This window comes from Alligator mississippiensis, chromosome 10 (assembly GCF_030867095.1).
Source record: "Alligator mississippiensis isolate rAllMis1 chromosome 10, rAllMis1, whole genome shotgun sequence".
Lineage (NCBI taxonomy): Eukaryota > Metazoa > Chordata > Crocodylia > Alligatoridae > Alligator > Alligator mississippiensis.
This window is the reverse complement of record NC_081833.1, coordinates 37,232,093-37,253,740: the sequence shown is the minus strand read 5'-3', so window position 1 is coordinate 37,253,740 and position 21,648 is coordinate 37,232,093. Positions and strand designations below refer to the sequence as shown.

Genomic DNA, 21,648 nt, shown 5'->3' with positions numbered 1-21,648 from the left:
TTTTACAAAATACATTAATTTTAAAAAGCTAAAAAGTATATTGGTGATATTAAATGGCAAATGTCAAGGCACAGATATATCTGAAAAGAAGGGGAGGCAGGGGTGGAAGAATACCCAACACCATCCTCTCCCCACCCCCAACAACCCTGGTTAAAAGATGGTGAATTAGTGACTCTGGTACACAGTGAACACTTCTTAAGAACTCTGTATCCAGATGAGATTTCACTCTAAGCTGTGCCTTGTAGACCTTTAAATTCTAAATTATCAAGCTGCAAAAAAATTAAATTCTGAGGTACTCCTTTACACTACCATCAATGCAACAATCATGAATAATTTGAGGACTGATAACAGGAAAAGAATAATAGCTTTCTTCATCTCAAACTCAAACATACAGACGCATTAGCATTTTTACCTTTAAGTAATTTAATTCACCACTAAACACTGAATTTTTAAAAAAAAGTATTTCAGTACATTTTTTCTTTCAAATATGACAAAAATCCATTCCCAATACAAAAAAAGAGTTTGGTATAATACAAAGGTGTAAGAAAATGACAGCAAAGGAACTCCAGCCTGCACACTGAAATCAGAAAACCCAGATTGAAATCCTTTACAAATACTTTCTTTTGAAGTTAGACTGTGAATATTTTCTTTAGTGACTGAACATCACAAGCTTTCCTGTTTGTTTAATAAATTCTTAAAATAACTGAGGATACTGCATTCAGCCTGCATTAGAAGCTTAACCCAGTGCTCTGATAAACCCTTCTGGGGACAAATGACTTGTCAAATGTTTCCACCTACTCTTTCTAAACCACCTGTGCTATTGTGAGTGCTAGACTACATGCCCATGAGAACTCTGTTATTTCTGGCAGAAGCTACAGGCAAAGACTTGTAATTTGTGCCTGCCATCTTGAGGCTGGTCTGACCCCCCCTAGCTCCACTGATCTCAGGGGAAAGATGTCAGTTTACTCCAGCTGTTACTTTGTCCTAACAAATTTATGCCCTGATCTCACAATTAAATCTGTATCAGTAGACACCAAGTCTGCACAGAGCCCAGTAGCTTCAATGCACAGGACTTTCCCTGTGGAAGTTGGGGGTTTATGATAGCAAATCTTTAACAAAATATAGATGGCTTTACTAGCACAGAATAAAAAAAGGTTACAGTTAAGACTTTTACTGAAAACCATTAAAATTTACCTCATTTGATGTTCAATAAAAGAAGAAAACCTGTAGAACTACTTTTATATGAAAAATATTCCAAAGCATTTTCTTCCCTACAGCACATTCACAGAGAAAACAAAGATTTAAAAAAAGGCTCATAAAAACAGAGACTCCTTTTGTGATCTTATGCTTTGTTTTAAGGTGTGACTATTGACAAGTCGAAGTCAAGATCAGTAAGTGGTTTATTGGAAGAGGCACAAAACCCTTCAGGAGAGGCATTTAAATAAGAGCGTTCATATGGGAGGTTTCTAACAGAATTATGGGACAACATCAGCAGCAGACATATGCAGCTATAATCACAGCCTCATGGAAATTCAAAGTTATTTACAGCTGAATTTCTAGGTTTAATACAGACCAAGATACTGCTAAAGCATTAGGGTGCTACAGTTTTTTTATAGCATTTCAAGTCATTGCTAGTAATGCAAGTACCAGTACATACTGGACACAAGTGCTTTTACCAACATGCCCTCTAGGGAGTTGGATATCATGGTGGCAAAAATAGCCATGTTTGGCAGAGACGGGAGTTTAGCCTACTGGTAGGCTATCACGCTTGTGTAGCTGCAATAACACAAGAAGTAGGAAAGGCTAAGTTTATGGTTTTAATGCCACATTGGACGTGGTTTGTTTTGTAATGCTGACAGAGCCTAAGTTCAAAACTGATTATAGAACTTTACAAGGGCTTGTGTATGTTGCATATTTTTTTTGGCCACAGGTACGCCAGCACAGCTGGTCCACTAGTAAAGATGTAGCATATGCAGACATAAAGGTTTTCTTACCAGCAGTTATGCTCATCCTCTCTCCAAAATGACACAAACTAAACCAGAACAAGCTACTTCCTGTCAGCCTAGCTGCATTCCTACCAGAAGTTTTGTTGGCATGCCTACATCACCCAGGAGGCTTGTGATCTTCTGCTACTCCCCCAAAACTCTGGACCAAACTCTTTTTTATAGGACTGAAACTGGGTAACAGTCCATTGGTGGATGCACACATACACACGCATCTACAATGACTGCTAAACTGAAAGTGCATTCTCAGCCTAAAATATATACATGTCAAACCATATTCTTCTCCAATAGAGAAGATGCAGTGTTTAAGAGTAAACTGAAATAATTTTTTCTTAAAAGAACAATAAATGGTTCTGAGAATGTGAAAAAAACAAAGTTGGTGGATTTGTAACCAGCCTTTCCAGAGCAGGTTACAGTACTCATTTTATATTATTCTTGAAGGATTTATTATTATCATTATTTATTATATATGTGGAAATAAGATATCTGAGTTGTCATTTAAACCAAGAGCAAACATATCCCAGCTAATGAACTCTCTCAGAAGCAATGAGCTTCTTGACAAATAGTTCATATTGGCTGGGGTGTAGATGTTATCAAAATATTAAAAAGCAATTAATTTTTAGAAAGGCTTGAAATTATTCTCTTATGCTCATCCAATACTAGCAGTAATTCGTAAGGGCAGTTTAGAGGATCAGGCCTTTCAAAACGTAGTCAGTCCATTACCTTTCATCATGCAAAATACTGTGATCCACTACTACTTAGGGTTTTGAATATCCAAATGAAAGCAGCAGCACTTATCTAGAGATGAGAACTAGTGTCAAACTATTCTAGGATGAAGATACTGAGGACTTGCTTAATGATGTCACCACTAACCCACTGCTTAAATCCAGACCACGACCTTCTTTTTCCTAGAAAGTGGGAAACAAACAATAAAAAAACCCCTTCAGTTCAGTAGTGTTTTTGAATACTAGGCTTTCAACCTAAAGCATTATAGAAGACACCTATAATTGACTTAGTGTTCCACTTACTCAACCAAATGGACACACTACTGTGCCTTTGAGCACAAAGAACTGACTTCTGGAATCTGTACATTTGCACCAGAGATCCACTTCTCCCCTGTTCTGTTCCTATCTGTAGGTGACTCCAGAAACTAGCAGTACGATGTGTGGGCCAATATTGGTTAAGCACCTTAAATGATGTTTTACCAACTGTAGCTGGTCTCAGAAGCAGTTAAATGAGCATCCTCTCTCTAATCTGTTTTAGCAAAGAAGTCCATTTCCCCCTTAAGTCAGCTTTTTAGGTAACAGCAAGTAAGTATGAATAGGTTAAAAAAACAAAACAAACAACAAAAAAAAGCCTTCTTTTGTCTTTTTAGTCTCCCCTACACAAACAAATTAGAAGAAAAAAGAATATTTGGGGCTTAAAAACAAAACCAAAAAGACTGACTGGAAAGATTCTTAATTCATAGATGCAGTACTGCATGTCACTGAAAAGCTGCACCATCAGCTGCTTTGCACAGATTTTCTGCAAGCTGCATTTAGTTTATTAAAACAGCTAGAGCACGAAAGCTACCTTTCCTTCTGACCCTATATGGCTCTTGAATTAATGTGGTTACTCAAGTTGCTATCACTGTCTCCGATGCTGTCAGGCAGGAGCCATACAAAAATTAGCAATCTCAGCGTGTGTTAAAATAAAATAAAATTCAACATACTTACAGCTCGGTAATCCAAGAACATTTCTTTGAAGGCTAGAAAATCAGTAAATGTGAGAAGCATGTCAAATATATCACCTGCCATTTCTTCTTTGTGCTGTCTGTAAAGAAAGAGATTTGCAGGTGTAGAAAATTGGGAGAAATTACATCAGATTAAAAATTATGCATCTCTGAGGTAAATTTGCTACATGCTATTGTTTGTGCAACATCAAGATTTAAACAAACCCAACCAGAGGTGTTTTCAAACTTCTAATACAGGACATTTTTTAAAAGAAATGTATTTGCCTGGAGTGTCTGTAATCCAAGCACTGTAATATTCTATCTACCTCAGGTCTTTATATAATTATGCCTTTCACCATGGTATCTAAATCCTAAAATATAGAAGTGTCATACCAGTGCATGAGAATCAGAAAAAGAAAGTGACTGGTAATTAAAGAAAAATAGAACTTGATTAGCTATAATTTTCCATTGCCTAAAGTTAACTAAAGTGGAAAAAGGAAGATAAGTGGAAAATCTTAGGTTCCAAGTCCTTACAGATTTAATCATTTAGGGCAGGGCTAGTAACAAAGAGAAGTTATTCATTCTGACTGGACTTCAGGTATACTGTCAGCATAGATCTCCTTTCTTGAGATGTCCCTTTTCATCCTGGCCAAGCCCCAACCCAGGGTAATGGGATCCCTTTGAAAAAAGTGCTTTCCAAAAGCACTGGGCACTGGTGGTCATACACATCTTGACAAGCCACAGACCACATACAGGCATTACATTTCTACTGAGAGAACTGCTGTCCTAGTAGAAAACTACTACATACAGGCACTCGCTCATTTTGTTCCAGAGGAAATGTACCTCATACCTCTAGGCTGACACTTAGAGGATCTCCCCTGTGAGAGAAGTTTCCATTGCAAGAAATGAACACCTGTTCATTCCCATAGGATGCTCCCAGAAAGATAAAAAGGAGATGCAGCACCCGCAAACTCAGACTGTAGCAGACTCCAGACAAGGAGGGTGAGAATCTCCACTGCCAATGTAACCAGAACACACTATGCAACAGGGAACCGTTACAAGGCCAGTCCTCCCTGTCCCACCCACCTGCCACAACTTGATGCATTTAACTGGATGTTAAAATGCAGGAGGCTGCCCATTTAATGCCTCAGAGTCTAGGGTGTTATACATGACTCCGACCTTCCCTATACCGTGTCCCATGCTTTGCAGATGGCATCCAAATCACTAGGCCACCAGCCCAAACTACCCACTATTCCCCCCCCCCGCTGAGCCTACCACTTGGCCCCTGGGCCAAATGTCGCCTCAGGCATCTGTAGACTTACTTTGGCCATTACACCCCCACCCCCTCTCAAAGCTTCAAACTCACACCCTCCTACTAGGGCCTACCACTTATGCCCTCTCACTACGGCCTTACTCGTGCTTTCACTCTCTTTTGGGGCCAGCCTGTGAGCAGCTCTTCGGGTCACTCCTGCAACCCTGCTTGGTGCAATCCTGTGCAGCCCTTCAGGCCCACCTCAACAGACCCTACTCTGCACCCTTATGCACAATTCTTCAGGCCACCACTGCCAACCCTATTCTGCATGGCCTCTACACATACTTCCACCCCCACACTGGGGCTATTGAGGTCTTACACCCCACAGGACTTCGGTGCCTCCCTAGGCATGCCTGGCCCCCCCTGCCTGTCCCTACAGCTGGGTTACCCACCAGGTTGCAAGGCCTGGGGATTTAAGGTGCCCCATCCTTGCCTTTCACTAGGGAGGGAACTGGTGTTGCATTTCCTGGGGACCACCCCGCCACGGGCAGCCCCACCACACCATCCTACCCTAGCAGGGTGTAGTTTTCAGTCACTCCCTAGGACCAGGAGCCTCCACCTTCCCCATAGATCCTTACCTGTACCTCCAAGATGAATCTATGAAGTTCATTTCTCTATGAATCTATAAGCTCTTAAGTGGCAGCTCAGAACTATTTTCTTATATGGTACATTTAGGAATAGCTGAATGATGACCTCTGACACTTATAAGGATTGGTTGCTCTCATTCTGATGGCTGTTTCTGTACATCACACTCTCTTGCACACTTGGCCTGACACTTCAGGTCAGAGGCCTACAACAGTGTGGGGTGATATAACTGAAGACAGATGTCAATTAGCAAGAGCTGGAGTCATGAACACACTTTTTTCTTTTTCTTTTTTTTTTCCAAGTCCCTTTCACAAGAGGAAAAAATTCAAGATCTACCATGGTCCCTAGTAAAATGGTTACTAAGAAAAAAAATGCACTTTAGGAGGAAAAAGTCAGAACAAAAGACTTACTGTAATGACATAGTAAAAGCAGCCATACTAAAACCAGGAATCCTGTCAAGGAGTTTTTCTTCAATGTATTTCTCTACTAAACAAATCTAGAGACAAGATACAAACATAAATTCCACATGCAGACTTCATAAAGCAGTCTTACATTTTACCATTCATAGGCTTGTTTTTATTGGGCAAAAACAATTACCTTGGCTATAACTTTCCCTGCACACAATGCTATTCAACGCTCTGCTAGAACACCAAAGAGCCATCACAGACACTTTTGTAAGTATTGGTTGTACTGTTCTACAAATGGATCTTGTGATTTTTTTTTTTTTATGGTTGTTTTGCCTTCCTTATTTGTAAGAGACCTGCAGCAGCATAGCCATGACTCTATAGTCAGTGGGTGATGCTAATTAGCATGAGATGGACTAACTGGCTCTGTAACTCAGTAGTGCTGATTATGTCTGCCCACAGTGCCACAAAGCATGCTTGGGGGCTGCTGCTTGTAGGCATGGTAAGTTGACTGAGTACACCAAACTTAAGTCGCCAAAAGAAAAAAAAAAAAAGTTAAGGCATGATGACTGGTACAAATTATATACTATTCACTCAATTGCTTGCCAACGTCATAGTCTACCCTATTATTTACAGAACATTTGTATTTGAAGTCTCTTCTCAGAATTCAAGTCAACTTCCAATTTTGGGGGATGAACACCTTTGTGTAGGGGCAGGTATTCTCAAAGTCTGCCCACTGCTGAGTTTTTTGTACCTTCCCTTGAAGCATCTCTGACTATGTTCTGTGAGACAGGACACCGAAGTGTAGCTTGACATTAGTTTTTTTCCAGTCTGGCAATTCCTACGTGCCTATTGTACTGCTCTAAATACAAATATACTGCAAATATTGGCTACATGAACAACCCTTCTGTTCAAGTAGCTTAACATTACAAATACATTTTTAAGTTAAGATTCATCTCAGTGAAGAGACAAAAAGGGGATCTGAAACTCTAGAATCCTCCTGCTGTTTGCCAACAACTGCCATGCTTCAAAAACCCAATCCTTGGAATCTAGTAAAACATTTATTTTAAAAGCAGAAAAGAGAGAGGGAGGGAGGAGGAAGCAAACTTAAGCAAACAAACAAACAAACAAACAAGAAAACAAAAAAAATCTTACATATTCATTAAAAATGGATGTGTAGATGAGTTTGTTTTCTTCTGAATCCTCGAATTCCTGGTAGTGTTTCTCCATAAAGCTTCTTTGTAATAACTGAAAATCATCATCTGGGCCACAATAAAGAAATAGTATACATTTACATTCAGTTAATTCATTTTTACTGTAAGACAGCAACAATATTCAAGGGTGTTCCAGAAGCTCGTACTGTAGCTGGTATTGATTGTATAAGGGTTCTGTCATGACAACAGCAGTTGTTACTCTACCTAGATTCAGAGGAAATTAATTTACAGCTCACAAGCCGTAGGCAGCTTACGAAGCAACTTGATGTGACATGCAAGAGCCTTCTAACACACCAGCTAAAATGCATGTCTAGTGCGCATCAGCGCAGGATATGCCTGTTACATACATCAAACCCCCATGTATACAATGGATGTGGGTCAAGTGAATGTCCGTTGTTAAAAGGTTAGCCTGACATTTAAAAGTATTTAATGTCCAACAAAAGTCTGGATTCCCTGCCTTAATTTCTGATCCATCTGTGAGAATACACAGAGACTTTTAGCAAAGACAAGTGGGAGTACCACTATAGCTGGGCTATTGTTCTTGTGGGGGGGTGGAGGGTGGGAGGGGGTGCTCTGTACATTGTTTTAATATTTCACTGGCCTTTATAAGTTACTTGGTTTCTCCCACTTTGATCTTGTGTTTCATGTGATTTTGCTCTCTTAAGATACCCTGAGCATCTGCCAAGAAGGTTGGCACAGGCCTCTAATAAACAAACAAACAAACAAACAAAATTCTTGCTGGTTGTGCAGCAAGATGTGCTACAGGTTCATATTTTGCTTAAAATTAGCTGGATTAACAGGGTAATTGTATGCTGATCTACCTGTATGCTCAGGATGGAAAGCGAGAATTTGCAAAAGCTATGAAAAAAAACTTAGTTATATGAGCCACAACTGGCTCATGCTTGAGATTTTTACCTGTCACCAATATGGCAGACTTTGTAAATGATTATTTATGAAACCTATCATTGAACAAACTATTTTTTTCATTCAGGCATTAATTAATTAGTGAACATTGTTTTTCTTATTACAGAAGCATTTCTCTCTCTTTCCCTCTTAAGCCAGGGGTGTCAAAGAAAGGACCCATTGTCTAGCCATTGATGGTGGCCTTGGGCCTGACCTGACCCAAAGGCTACATGCAGCATATTCTGGTCCAGCTCCATAGGCAGGACTGACCATGGCACCCATTCCAGCTGCTCTGGCATCTGCATTGTATGCAGCGCCCACCTTGGCCAGTTGAGACATGCACCACATACGGTACCCACTCCAGTTAGTCCAGGACATTCACTTTCCCTTTAATATCAATGCTAGAACTAAATACAAAAAGTTTCTAGTGGCAAAAGATTTTTCACTTCTGAATGAGCAAAACTGGAGAAGGGCAGGGGGTTGGTTGTAATGGAATTCAGTATTTTAATGAATGAAAATATCTCTATATTACACATTTACAAACAGATAAGAGACAAGATAAGACTGAAGAGCATAAAGAAATCATTATCATTACTAAGGGCCAGAAAGGAATGTGGGCAAGGAAGCAGATGTTCCCATGAAGGGACCGACAGCTGGTAAAATACAAGATCTCCTTTAGCACTGCCTAAACCACTTTTTCTCTCGCCATGCTGACCCCTCAGTAAGAGTTCTTGATATGAGGTTTTAAAATGTTTTATTGTCCAAATCCCTTTGCAAGACATTTCACTCCTCTTAGAATTTATTGATAGAAAAAAGTACTGTCACATTACAGTTGTATATATATTAAATGAACCCCAAGGATAACTAGATGTCATTACCGTGAGGAACAAGGTCTTGGGCCTGCTCCCCGGCAGAGTTCACGTGAATGGGTTCACACCCGTTGTACCCCCAGGAGCTGAAGACCCGGACCCGGAACCCCTAGTGAAGAGCCAAGAGGTAAGAGCTGGGCCGAGGGAGAAGGCAGGTGAGCACAGGGATGGTCATAGGGGACTGAGGAAGTGTGTGTGTGGGCGCGTGCATGCATACATGCGTATGTGGGGCTGTGCCAGGCACAATGCACTGGCTGAGTGGAGCCCAGGAGGAGAACGCCCCCCCTGGATCCCTACTTAGCTGAGCTCCACAGGGAGCCCTGTGACTGGAGCTGTGCGAACAGAGCGTGCAAACAGGTGTGGCCTGACTAGGGTGCAGGAGTTCATGTGGAGGGGTGTGCAGAAGGCACCCAGAGGGCTGGTCTGAGCAAGCGGCTCAAGCCCGGAGACCTAAAGAGCAGCTGCTGAGACTAGGTAAGTATGAGGAGTAGCTTGCAGCCATGGCAGTGACCCGCCGTGCCTGTCAGCTTCAGCTTCTCTGCACTGAGACCCCCACCCAGACAAAGCCTGCAGTGCTGGCCCTGGACTGTAGGGGCTGCCTGGCACAGCTGCTGATGCCCGAGAATGGGAGCACCCCCACTTGTGGGATGTGCTCCCTAGTTGAGTCCCTGGAGGGCCAAGTGCAGGAGCTTGAGGAAGAGGTACGCCAGCTATGCACCATCAGGGCCCATGAAGATTATGTCGACAACTACTGCCAGGCTCTACTCCACGGAAACAGAGTAAAGAGGAAGAATGTGGAAGAGAAGGGAGAGGAGGTGGCCACAAAGATCCCCTCAGAGCTACCTGGAAAACAGCTGTCTCCAGATCCAGAGCACAAAGAGCTAGAGCCACTCCTCCCCTGGCACTGCATAACAGGTACACTCCCCTCACTGTGCTTGAGGAGACTCCAACAAAGACACCAGAGGAGGAAGTAAGTATTCAGGAGGTATGTATTCCCAGCTGGGTCATGAAGCACTACAGGGATTTGGGAGCAGGGCTTAAGGGGTTGGGGCGCAGGTGGTGTTTTCCTTGATCCTTCCGGTTTCGGGCTACAGGCTGAGGAGGGAGAGGGGATCCAGGTACTGAACCAAAGACTGCGGCACTGGTGTCATCGGGAAGGCTTCGGCTTCCATGACCACAGCCTGCTCTTGGGTGAGAGAGGCAGTGAGCTGCTGGGAAGGGACAGCTTCCAACTCTGTCCGCTGGGGAGGAGGCTCTTCCCAGCCAGACTGGCTGACCTGCTCCACCAGGCTTTAAACTAAGCCTGCCGGGGTGCGGGGGGGGACTACTGCCACTGCTGGCCCGCTGAGCAACCCTTGCAAAGCCAGTAGGCCAAGGTACTTAAGGGAGCACACCCCTGCACCAGCCCTAGAGCAAGCTGCAGGCAAGGCAAGGGCCCCCAAGGGGACACTTGCATGCCTGTACACCAATGCCAGGAGCCACCAATCAACATCGGCACCCAGGGTGGACTAGAGACCCTCTCAGTTAAAATCCGTGGGGAATACGGCACAGGGGACACGATGGTGGGAGTCTACTACACACCTCCTACCCAGGATCAACAGCTCGGCCAGGAGTTCACCACATAATTGTCTGAGGCTGCACGTTCCCAGTGCATGGTTGTCATGGCAGACTTCAACTACCCAGACATCTCGTGGGAAGAGCACTCAGCCAAATCCGACCAGCTGCAAAGCTTTCTCTCACGCGTGGATGAGCTCTATCTGATGCAAGAAGTCTATGGGCCAATGAGAGGCAAAGCACTGCTTGACCTGGTAGTGGCAACCGGGGATGACCTAATCAACGACCTAACGATGGAAGGGGAGCTGGGTAACAGTGACCACAAGCTGATCACCTTCACCATCTGCCAAAAAGCTGTCAAGTCAGTCAGCAGTACACAGGTCCTCGGCTTCAGGAGGGCTGACTTTGACAAGCTCAGGAGATTTGTCAGTGAGGCCCTAAGGGACCACGACCCCAAGGGGAGGAGAGTCCAGGAAGAGTGGTTGCTCCTCAAGGGAGCAATCCTAGATGCACAAGCTAAGGCTATTCCGTCTCAGCGGAAAGGCAGAAAGAGGGCACAGCAGCCCCCTTGGCTCAGCAAGGAATTAGTGGACTTCCTGCATCTAAAAAGACAAGGATGGAGGACGGGATCCACCTCCAAGGAGGAATATACTACACTGGTTCGGACCTGCAGGGAGCGAGCCAGGAAAGCCAAGGCTGCGATGGAACTCCAACTGGCTACAAGCATCAAGGACAATAAAAAGTCTTTTTTTTACATGTGTGGGAAGCCGGAGGAAAAGCAAGGGCAACACTGGACCCCTGCTAAACCACATGGGACAACTGATGACCAATGCCCAGTAAAAAGCCAACTTACTAAATGGGTACTTTGCGTTGGTCTTTCACCAGTCCCATGGGATGCCCCTGCCCATTACGGGACAGGGAGGCCCAGGTGAGGGAGATTCCTTACCCTCCATTAATGCTGACCTTGTGAAGGTCCATCCAGGAAGAGCATACACCAACTGCTGAAGCTTCCTTAGCCTAACGAAGGGTTTTTGAACCGGAAAGCTTGCTTAATAACTATTCTCCAACCATTTGGGTTGGTCTAATAAAAGATATCAAATTCACCTAAGGAACCTTGTCTGCCTATGTCCTTAGACCAACACAGCTACAACCCAAACCCCTGCGACCTTGTGAAGGAACACCTTGAGAGGCTGGATACCATCAAGTCACCCTGGCCTGACAGTTTACACCCCAGGGTACTCAAGGAGCTGGCTAGCATCATAGCTCAGCCCCTGGCACGGATCTTCAAGAACTCCTGGCACTCTGGTGAAGTGTCCAAAGATTGGAAGAAGGCCAATGTGGTGCCTATCTTCAAGAAAGGGAGGAAAGTGGATCCGGCAAATTACAGACCCATCAACCTGACCTCTATACCAGGGAAGGTCTTAAAAAAAGATTATCAAAGAGGCCATTCTTAACAGACTGGCTGATGGCAACACCCTGAAGGATAGCCAGCACAGGTTTGTTGTAGGTAGGTTGCGCTTCACCAATCTTATTTCCTTCTATGACCAGGTGACCTATCACCTGGACAAGGAAGAAGAGATTGATGTCATATATCTTGACTTTAAAAAAGCCTTCGATCTGGTATGCCATGATCACCTCTTAGCAAAACTGGCTAACTGCAGCCTCGGCCTCACCATGATCCACTGGCTGGGGAACTGGCTCCGTGGTCAGACCCAGAGGGCGGTGGTTGATGGAAGTTAATCGTCGTGGAGCGCTGTGACCAGTGGGGTCCCTCAAGATTCTGTCCTTGGGCCTATACTATTTAACATCTTCATTAATGTTGTAGACATTGGTGTCAGAAGTTGACTGGCCAAGTTCGCCAATGACACCAAACTCTGGGGTAAAGTGTTCATACCTGAGGACAGGAGGGTGATCCATGCAGACCTTGACAGGCTCAGGAATTGGGTGGATAAGAACCTGATGGTGTTTAATACCGAAAAATGCAAGGTTCTCCACCTTGGGAAATAAAACCTGCAGCATGCTTATAGGCTTGGCAGCGATACGCTGGCTAGCACTTTGGATGAAAGGGACTTGGGGCTAGTAAAGTGAGCAAAACACTGGCTTGCATCCAATAGCTGCTTCTCAAGCAAATCCCAGGATGTCATTCTCCCGTTGTACTTGGCCTTGGTGAGGCTGCAGCTGGAGTACTGTGTCCAATTTTGGGCTCCGCAATTCAACAAGGATGTGGAGAAGCTTGAGAGAGAGTGCAGAGGAGAGTCACATGCATGATCAAAGGTCAGGAAAACAGACCATATGAGAGGCTGAGAGCCATGGGACTCTTCAGCCTGGAAAAGCGCAGCAGGCTCAGGAGTGATCTGGTGGCCACCTAGAAGTTCATCAGGGGTGCTCACCAGGATCTGGGGGAACGTCTGTTCACCAGAGTGCCCTAAGGGATGACAAGATCAAATGGTCATAAACTCCTCTATGACAGTTTCAGGCTGGACATAAGGAAGAATTTCTTTACTGTCCAAGCCCCCAAGGTTTGGAAGGTTTGGAATAGACTGCCACCAGAGGTGGTTCAAGCACCTACTTTGAACACCTTCAAGAGACATTTAGATGTTTATCTTGCTAGGATCCTATGATCCCTGCTGACTTCCTGCTCCTGGGGCAGGGGGCTGGACTCGATGATCTTCCGATGTCCCTTCCAGCCCTAGTGTCTATGAATCTATGACGCCAGGTGGTGATGGCGGGAGACTCTCTCCCAAGAGGTATGGAGGGACTTATCTGCCATCCAGACCCCTTAGCCCAAAAGGGCTCGGTCCTCAGGCCCACACTGTTCAACATCTTCATCAGCGACTTGGACAAAGGGGTAAAAAGCACCCTGTTCAAATTTGCAGATGACACTAAGATGTGGGGAGAAGTGGGCACGCTAGAAGGGAGGAATAGGCTGCAATCGGACCTAGACAGGTTACAGGGGTGGGGTGGATGAGAACACAATGGATTTCAGCACTGATGAGTGCGGGGTACTACACCTGGGGAGGAAGAACCAGCAGCAGACCTACACGCTGGGGAACTCCCCTCTTGTCAGTGCAGAGGCAGAGAAGGATCTTGGAGTCATTATTGAGGCCAATATGAACATGGGCCAACAGTGTGGGGATGCAGTCATGAAGGCCAGCCATACCTTGTCACGCATCCACAGATGCATCTCAAGCAGGTCCAAGGAGGTGATCCTCCCCCTCTATGCGACACTGGCTAGCCCACAGTTGGAGTACTGCGTCCAGTTCTGGGCACCACACTTCAAGAGGGATGTGCACAGCATGGAGAGGGTCCAGAGGAAGGCCACCTGCATGATCAGGGATCAGCAAGGCAGGCCCTACGAAGAAAGGCTATGGGACCTGAACCTGTTCAGCCTCCACAAGAGAAGGCTGAGGGGGATCTAGTGGCCTGTTACAAACTAGTCAGAGGGGACCAGCAGGCATTGGGGGAGTCCCTGTTCCCCCGAGCACTCCCAGGAGTGACAAGAAATAACGGTCACAAGCTGAGAGGGTAGATTCAGGCTAAATATCAAGAGGTGCTACTTCACTGTCAGGGCGGCTAGGATCTGGAACCAACTTCCAAGAGAAGTGGTGCTGGCTCCTACCCTGGGGGTCTTTAAAAGGAGGCTAGATGAACACCTTGCTGGGGTCATTTGACCCCAGTACTCTTTCCTGCCATGTCAGGGGGTCGGACTTGATGATTGCTCAGGTCCCTTCCGACCCTACCAACTATGAAGGTCTGCTGTCTCCCTGGGGCCCGCATCCAAGATGTTGCGGAGAGGATCCCCAGGCTTATCCCTCCCTCCGACTATTACCCCATGCTCCTCATCCATGTGGGCACGAACGACATGGCCAGGGGTAACCCTGACCGAGTCATGAGTGACTGACTACAGGGCCCTGGGGGCTAGGCTCAAGGGACTAGGGGCTCAAGTACTTTTCTCTTCTGTGCTCCCTGTCACAGGCCACGGACCCAGAGGAAGGCTGTGTGGAAGAGGTTAACAGACGCCTCGGATGATAGTGTTACCGTGAGAGGTTCGGTTTCTTTGACCACAGCATGCACTTCAGAGACAGGACTCCTAGGACTAGATGGAGTTTACCTCATGCAGAGAGGTAAGGCCCTGTTCTTAGCCAGGATGGCTACTGGACAGGGTTTAAAACTGACTTTGCTGGGAGATGGGGAAACTCCAAGTGGAGCATGCCTGGGGATTGGCACACAGGAAAGCTCCCTTGTGGAGGACACCAACACAACTGTTTCTGAAAATGTTAACCAAACAGTTCTCCCACATCATCTCAGGAAATCAAGGGTGTCAGTTGGGGGCCTCAGCTGCCTGTACACCAATACCAGGAGCATGGGGAACAAGCAGGAGGAGCTATCCCTCCTGCTCTCTAGTGGGTAATATGACCTGGTGGGACTCCTCACATGATTGGAGTATAGCCATAGAGGGCTACACCTGCACAGGAGGGACAGAGTAGGGAGAAAAGGCAGAGGTGTAGCTCTGTACATGAGAGAGCAGTACGCTTCTCTGGAGGCTGACGTTGGCTCCAAAAATAAGCAGTCTGAAACCCTCTGGGTCAAGCTACAGGTGGGGGAGCATGGTGAGAGGAACCTAACTGTATGCATTTATTACAGGCCACCAAGCCAAGGGGAGGAACTGGATCTGGACTTCTCTTGAGAATTCAGAGGCTGGCTGTGCAAGGGACGTGGTTATCATGGGTGAATTCAATTACCCAGACAGATTGGAAGGAACACTTGACTAGGTCAGATTATTTACAGTTTCCTGACTATGATCAAGGAGCTCTTTCTGACCCAGGAAGTACAAGCACCAACCAGAAGTAACACTCTCCTAAACTTGGTCTTGCCCAAGGGAGATTACCCTCAATGTTCAAGCTACACACCAGGTTACTTGGGTGACAGAGACCATGAAATTATCAGGTTCACCATCTGCTGCAAGGTCAACAAATCAACCAGCAGGATTGAAGTCCTGGACTTCAAAAATGCTGACTTTGACAGGCTAAGAACATTAGTAGGGGAGGCAATGTGGGACCAGGAAGGGAAGACAAATGGGGTACACAAAGAATGGTTATTGCTCAAGGATACAAGACTCGAAGCACAAAAGAAAACCATTCCTGCAAAAATGAAAGGTAGCAGAAAGGCCAGCAAGCCCTCCTGGCTTAATAGGGACATTGCAGTCCTCTTAAAAAAGAAAAAGAGGTACACAGACAACGGAAGCTAGGGACAGTCCTCAAGGAGGACTATACATTAGTGGCCATTTGTAGGGAAATGATCAGGAAAGCCAAGGCAGCAACTGAGTTTAGGTTAGCCACAGGAGTCGAGGACAGTAAGAAGTCCTTCTTTAGGTATTTAGGCAGTGGAAGGAAAACAAATGGAAGTGTGGGACCCCTGTTTAATACCTCAGGACAGCTGGTAACCAACATTCAGGACAAAACTGAACTCCTGAATGCCCACTTTGCTTTGGTATTTCACCAGAACAAGGGGAAAGTCAAGCAAGATAAGGCTCAAAGGGGGCATGCTGGGAATGGCAGCCTCCCCACTTTGGATGCTGAGCAGGTGCATTACCAACTAGAAAAGCTAGACATTTATAAGTCAGCAGGACCAGATGGACTTCATCCGAGTGTGCTGAAAGAGCTGGTTGAGGTCATTGTGGACCCCTGGCAAAGCTTTCAGAATTTGTGGCACACAGGGGAAATCCCTGAGGATTGGAAGAGGGCCAACATTGTACCCATCTTCAAGAAGGGGAAGAGGGAGGACCCAAGCAACTATATGCCAGTCAGCCTAACCTCTATCCCAGGGAAAATTCTGGAAAAGCTTATTAAAGAATCTATGTGCAATACGCTTGCAGAAGGTAAGATTCTGAATGACAGTCAACATGGCTTTGTCGTGGGTAGGTCTCGTCTTACCAATCTCATCTTCTATGACCAGGTCTCTCGCCAACCGAACATGGGAGACGAGGTAAATGTTATAGACCTAGACTTCCAAAAGGCTTTCGATCTAGTATCCCACAATATCCTTGTGGGAAAACTGGAAGATGGTGGGCTCAGCTGCTCAGCCGTTCAGTGGGTGGGAAACTGGCTACAGGGTAGGACCCAGAGAGTTCTCATGAATGGATCCATATCATCCTGGCGCAAAGTGACCAGTGCTGTCCCTCAGGGGTCCATGCTTAGACCAGTATTTTTCAACATCTTTATCAATGATTTGGATGGGGGAGTGAAAAGCTTTTTGGCCAAGTTCGTGGATGACACCAAGTTATGAGGCAGTGTGGCAATGCCAGAAGATAGGCTGCAGATACAAGCAGACCTGGACAGGCTGAAGAGTTGGGCAGACTGGAATCAGATTAAGTTTAACACTTCCAAGTGTAAGGTGCTCCACCTGGGGGCATATAACCCTCAACATACATACAGGCTCAGTGGTGACAGCTTGACTTGCAGCACGGCTGAAAGGGACCTAGGGGTAATGATCAACCATCGCATGAATATGAGCTGTCCATGTGATGCGGTGGCCAGCACAGCAAATAACACGCTGGCACGCATCAACTGATGCATCTCATTTAAATCTAAGAAAGTGATACTCCCACTGTACTCGGCACTGGTGAGACCGCAGTTAGAGTACTGCATCCAGTTCTGGGTGCCACGCTTCAAATAAGGATGTGGAAAAATTTGAGGGGGCCCAGAAAAGAGCCACCCATATGATCAGGGACTTGCAAGGCAAGCCATACGAGGAAAGGCTGAGGGACCTAGGCCTCTTTAGCCTAAAGATGAGAAGGTTGAGAGGGGACTTGATAGTGGCTTACTGCAATATCAGAGGAGGGCATCAGGAACTTGGTGAACAACTATTCACTAGGGCACCCCTGGGCAACACCAGGACCAATGGATACAAACTCCTGGAAGGCCACTTCAGGCTTAATACCAGGAAAAACTCCTTCACAGTCAGGGTGTCACTGTGGAATAAACTCCCTCCACAGGTGGTGCAGTCACCTACCCTGGTGGTTTTCAATAGGAGACTGGACAGTCACCTTGCTGGGGTCACTTGACCCCAGTTGTCTTCTTGCCTAGAGCATAAGGGCTGGACCTGGTGATCTGCGAGGTCCCTTCCAGCCCCTAACAATCTATGAATTGCAACCTTCAGTTTCCATGTGGGACTTTACCAGTATCTATATTTACCACATCTTCATTAATGTAGGGACTTGTTCTAGTATCAGAGCAGCATAGGGGAAAATTAAAACATGTTGTGGGAGGCCAAAATCTGAACAACTGGAAAGGTACAGCAGACATGTAAAGTTGGTGCTCGTGAAAGCAAGGAAATACAAGTTCTACCTCAAAGCAGGCAGAGGGAAGGCAGGGGCTGCGCTGCTTACTCCACATGCTTCTATCAGTAGAATGCAATGTATATCCTGCCCCTCAATACTTTTATTGCTTATTTTAAGGCACATCTAGATGCAGGAGCTTACCCATTATAATATCCTCTAAATACCCAACCACAGCATCAAATTCTGCTTCTGAAGGGGAAGATCTGAAAACAAGAAAAAGGAAGATTAGTCTTAAATTGTTAATGGAACCCTAAATATAAATTAGTGCAATTACCCTGATACCACATCAGCAAAATGAATACTTTCCCTGGTTTACATTATAAAAAAGGCTCACTGCACACAAAAATTACTTGATATTAAAACTATTAATCCCTGTGGCAGGCCTTAATCTCATTAAGTTTCCATCAGATACTAAGGATAGCTAGTTGGTGAAAACAAAGCTTTATTCTGCAGGGCATTATTACTAGTGTAAATTCATTTCTTGGAGAGGCTCCAGAAATTACTGAAGACTTGCATTTGGACCAGCAGCCTACACCTTTTTCAAATTATGACTCCATGTGAAAAAAATAAAGCTTCAATCCCCATTTCATATACTGCTAAACTGTAGTCCTGATCATCTCCTAAACACTCACTCACATATAAACTAAAAAAAAAAATGTACACAATAGGATTAACTAAAGTAAAGTACTTACTGGAAATAATTATTTAACATTTTTCCAATATAACATAATCACAAAGAGGGTGATGAAAGAGTCAAAACTAAACTTTTAACTTTTGGGATGCAAAACTACAGATCCTACACGATCAGCCGATACAACAGTCCCTATCTATATGGATTGCTAAATCCTACTTAAAAATGAATTAGTAGCTTCCGTTATTTTGCAACAAGAAAACAAAAACTACATGCCCTTATTCAAACAGACTTGTTTATATGAGGAATCCCATTAGCAGCACCTCAGAAGACTGAGTCCCTCTGCCAATTTTATGTTTCTTGATGTTTTCTACAGACATCCAATAATTCAAAGCTTCCCTGACTCTGGCATTTGGCAGCAGTTTTGGGGTTATGGGTAAATTATAAAAAAAAAAAAGTTTCCTCAGTATGTTTTAGGGGCACAGACTTTTTTCCTCCTCACATCAAAGGTGAAAACCTGGCGGCACACTTGCGAACTATGTTCCTTAGCCAAAGCAACAGACTATCTTGTATGGAAATTGTTCTCCATCTCTCTCATGCAAAGAAGAATCTTACTTCAAACCATATTTTTAAAAAATAATCTACAAAGTTATTTTGCTGTTAATAATTTTTACAGCAAAATAAAGTTCAGCAATGCTTACATTTGTGATCTGTTAAGTTGGGCATCAAAAATACACCGCGCAGAACCCTGTCATCCTGCCTTCAGCGCTGCCTGACTGGCCCCAGGCAGCATGTGCTGGCCCTGCCCTGGCCTTGCATGCAGTGTAAAGCCCATTTCATGTGGGCTAAACATGACAGGGCCAGTCTGGGGTGAACTTTATGCAGCACCTGCATTGGACTGGCCCTGCACATTGGATCCAGGGCTGCTTTGGATCAGGCCCATAGACTGGCCGCCAGTGCCAGATCCAGCACACAGCCGGTCCAGTGCAGGTGCTACACACACTGCAGACCAACCCTGTGTGTAGCACACAGCTTGGACTCATCCCACATGCCATGTGCAAGGGTAGGGCCAGCATGCATGAGGGCTGAAGCCAGACTGGTCCAAGGCATGTTGCCCTGTGGGCTGGCTACAGCATAAGGGTGAGTCTGTAGGCCCAATCTGGCCTGCAGACTGGCCCCAAGTACCACAGCAAGCCTGCGAAACCACATAAGTTTGACACTCCTCTATGTTAAATGCTGGTAGTGCACATGCAGAAAACACGAATGAACAGCAGTCTGACACGCCACCTGAAGGCAGAAGAAAACTATTAAGACAAGTCTACAAACAACAGCTAAATCCCACTATATAGCCTAGCACATGGGTGGGCAATTATTTGGGCTGAGGGCCACTTAAGGAGTTCTGGTGAGCTGTTGTAGGCTGGGGGGGTGCGAGGGGGGGGGTGCACTGAACTGGCCCAGTACAGCAGAGGAGCAAAGGAGGATGGGGGCAACTGATCCTATCATGCCCCTGGCCCATCCACCCCGTACCTACCGCCAAGGGTGCTGGACAGAGTGGGCAAGTGGGGTCTCCCTGGAGACTGGCTGGGGATCCCTGAGGGCAGGGTGTGTTCAGCCCCGCAGATGGGATGGGATTGCAGAGCAATGACAGCATGGGGCTGGGGCAGAGCCACGATCAGCTCCCCACACCCCCCCCCGCACTGGGAGCCGGTTCCGTAGGCAAGAACATGCAGGGAGCGGATCGTGGCTCTGCCCCGGCTCCATGTTGTCACTACTCCATGGTCCTGGACCCAGTCCCACCCATCCTGCTCCTGGACATAGCTCCCCACCCACCTGCAGCCCCATCCTTTCTGTCTGGATGAGTGCACCCTGCCTGCGGGGGTCTTTAGCTGGTCTCCACAGGGGCCTTGCCTGCCTGCTCTGTCCAGTGGTGGGTGTAGGGCAGATGGCTGGGGTGCTCAGGCAGTGAGGCTGGGTCTGGTGGCAGCGGAGACACTAGTGGCAGTAAGTGGGCTGAGTGAGCTGCCTACAGGGGCCGCCAGGAAGCTGAACTTGGCTATTGTGCTGCCCCTACCCTGCTGCATGCCCGGGGTGGCCGAACCAGCCAATACAGCACAGCCCAGGCTGCCCCCTGCACTGGGGCCAGGTGGGCCGAGGGACGAGCCGTGGGCTGGGTAGAGTCAGCTCGGACCTGCTCCTAACACCGCGGGTTTCTTGCCCTGGAGCCGTGAAGCTCCTTTAACCGAGGCCAAACCCCGCGGAGCTCCGGCCACTCACACGGACACCCACGTTTCCAGGGTTTCTTCCTCTGCCGTTTCCATCGCCGCCGCCGCCTCACCTGCGGAATGAGCAGCCGGGGGGAAAAGAGAAAACACCGCGGCCCCCGGCCGGGGGCAGCCCAGCGCGCGCACACGCGGAGGCCGTGGCCGCTCCACCCCCTGCCCCAGGGCACGAGCGGGGCTCTGTCCGCTGGCTGCGCACGCCCGGCCCCGGACAGCGGCCCCGCCGCGGGCACCCGGGGGCAGCACGTTCCGCACGGCCGAGCCGGGCAGGCCTCCCCACTGGACGGTTATGTCCTGCCCGGTTGCCTAGGAAATGCCTCCTTCCGGCAGCTGCAGCCAATGCTGAGCGAGGGGGCCGCCCCCAAGGGAAAGGGCCGGGCCAATGGGAGAGCGCGGCAGTGGTGACGTGTCCCCGGCTGGGTGGTGCAGCGCCCGGTGGCCCGGCGGCGTGACGATGGCGGGCGGGAGCGTGGGGCGTCTCGCACGTGCCGCCGGTCGCAGTTCCTGGCGCACCCCGCTGGGCCGCGCGCCTCGCACAGGCCGCCCGGCACCGGCTGCCGGGCCTGAGATCTGGGCACTCGGTTTAATGACAGAAATCAAGCGGGCAGCCGCAAGGGCGAGGCCAGACCCAGAGGAGATCAGACAGGTGCTTCGGACAGCACAGCTGTGCAGCCAGAGCTCGGAGAAGGCCGAGGCTGTGTTAGCAGCCCGCCCCCCCGTGGACGTTACATGCGTACTGAGTCATGTTAAAGGGATGCCAATTCCAGCGCACTGCCCTTTAACAACAGGAACAACCTTCAAATACCTCAAAAGGTTGTTACAAAGAGGATGGAGCTGGACTGTT

At 46.9% G+C, this 21,648-nt stretch overlaps 1 protein-coding gene across 2 annotated transcripts; it reads right to left on the bottom strand.

The window, feature by feature from the left end:
- Positions 1–405: 405 nt before the first annotated feature.
- On the bottom strand, positions 406–20,952 carry ARL2BP (ADP ribosylation factor like GTPase 2 binding protein). Of its 2 annotated transcripts, none has more exons than XM_006267362.4 (6): positions 20,800–20,952; positions 18,036–18,097; positions 7,171–7,277; positions 6,022–6,107; positions 3,719–3,815; positions 406–2,911 (listed from the first exon to the last, which is right to left on the bottom strand). In XM_006267362.4, exons 1-6 carry the CDS (start codon positions 20,841–20,843, stop codon positions 2,831–2,833), a joined length of 477 nt encoding a protein of 158 aa, XP_006267424.1. In that variant the 5' UTR covers positions 20,844–20,952; the 3' UTR covers positions 406–2,830. The 2 variants fall into 2 exon arrangements, with proteins under 2 accessions (XP_006267424.1, XP_006267425.1); XM_006267363.4 differs by having other exon boundaries at positions 20,812–20,952.
- Between the last annotated feature and the right edge of the window lie 696 nt (positions 20,953–21,648).

Bases quoted from the DNA above. Each gene is read 5' to 3' on its own strand.
- ARL2BP (XM_006267362.4), bottom strand. From the start codon at position 20,843: ATGGAAACGGCAGAGGAAGAAACCCTGGAAACGTGGGTGTCCGT. The intron at 18,098-20,799 runs GTGAGTGGCCGG...TCTTGTTTTCAG, and splicing joins CTGGAAACGTGGGTGTCCGT to ATCTTCCCCTTCAGAAGCAG. The intron at 2,912-3,718 runs GTAAGTATGTTG...CCCACTTTCTAG, and splicing joins TGTTCTTGGATTACCGAGCT to GAAAAAGAAGGTCGTGGTCT.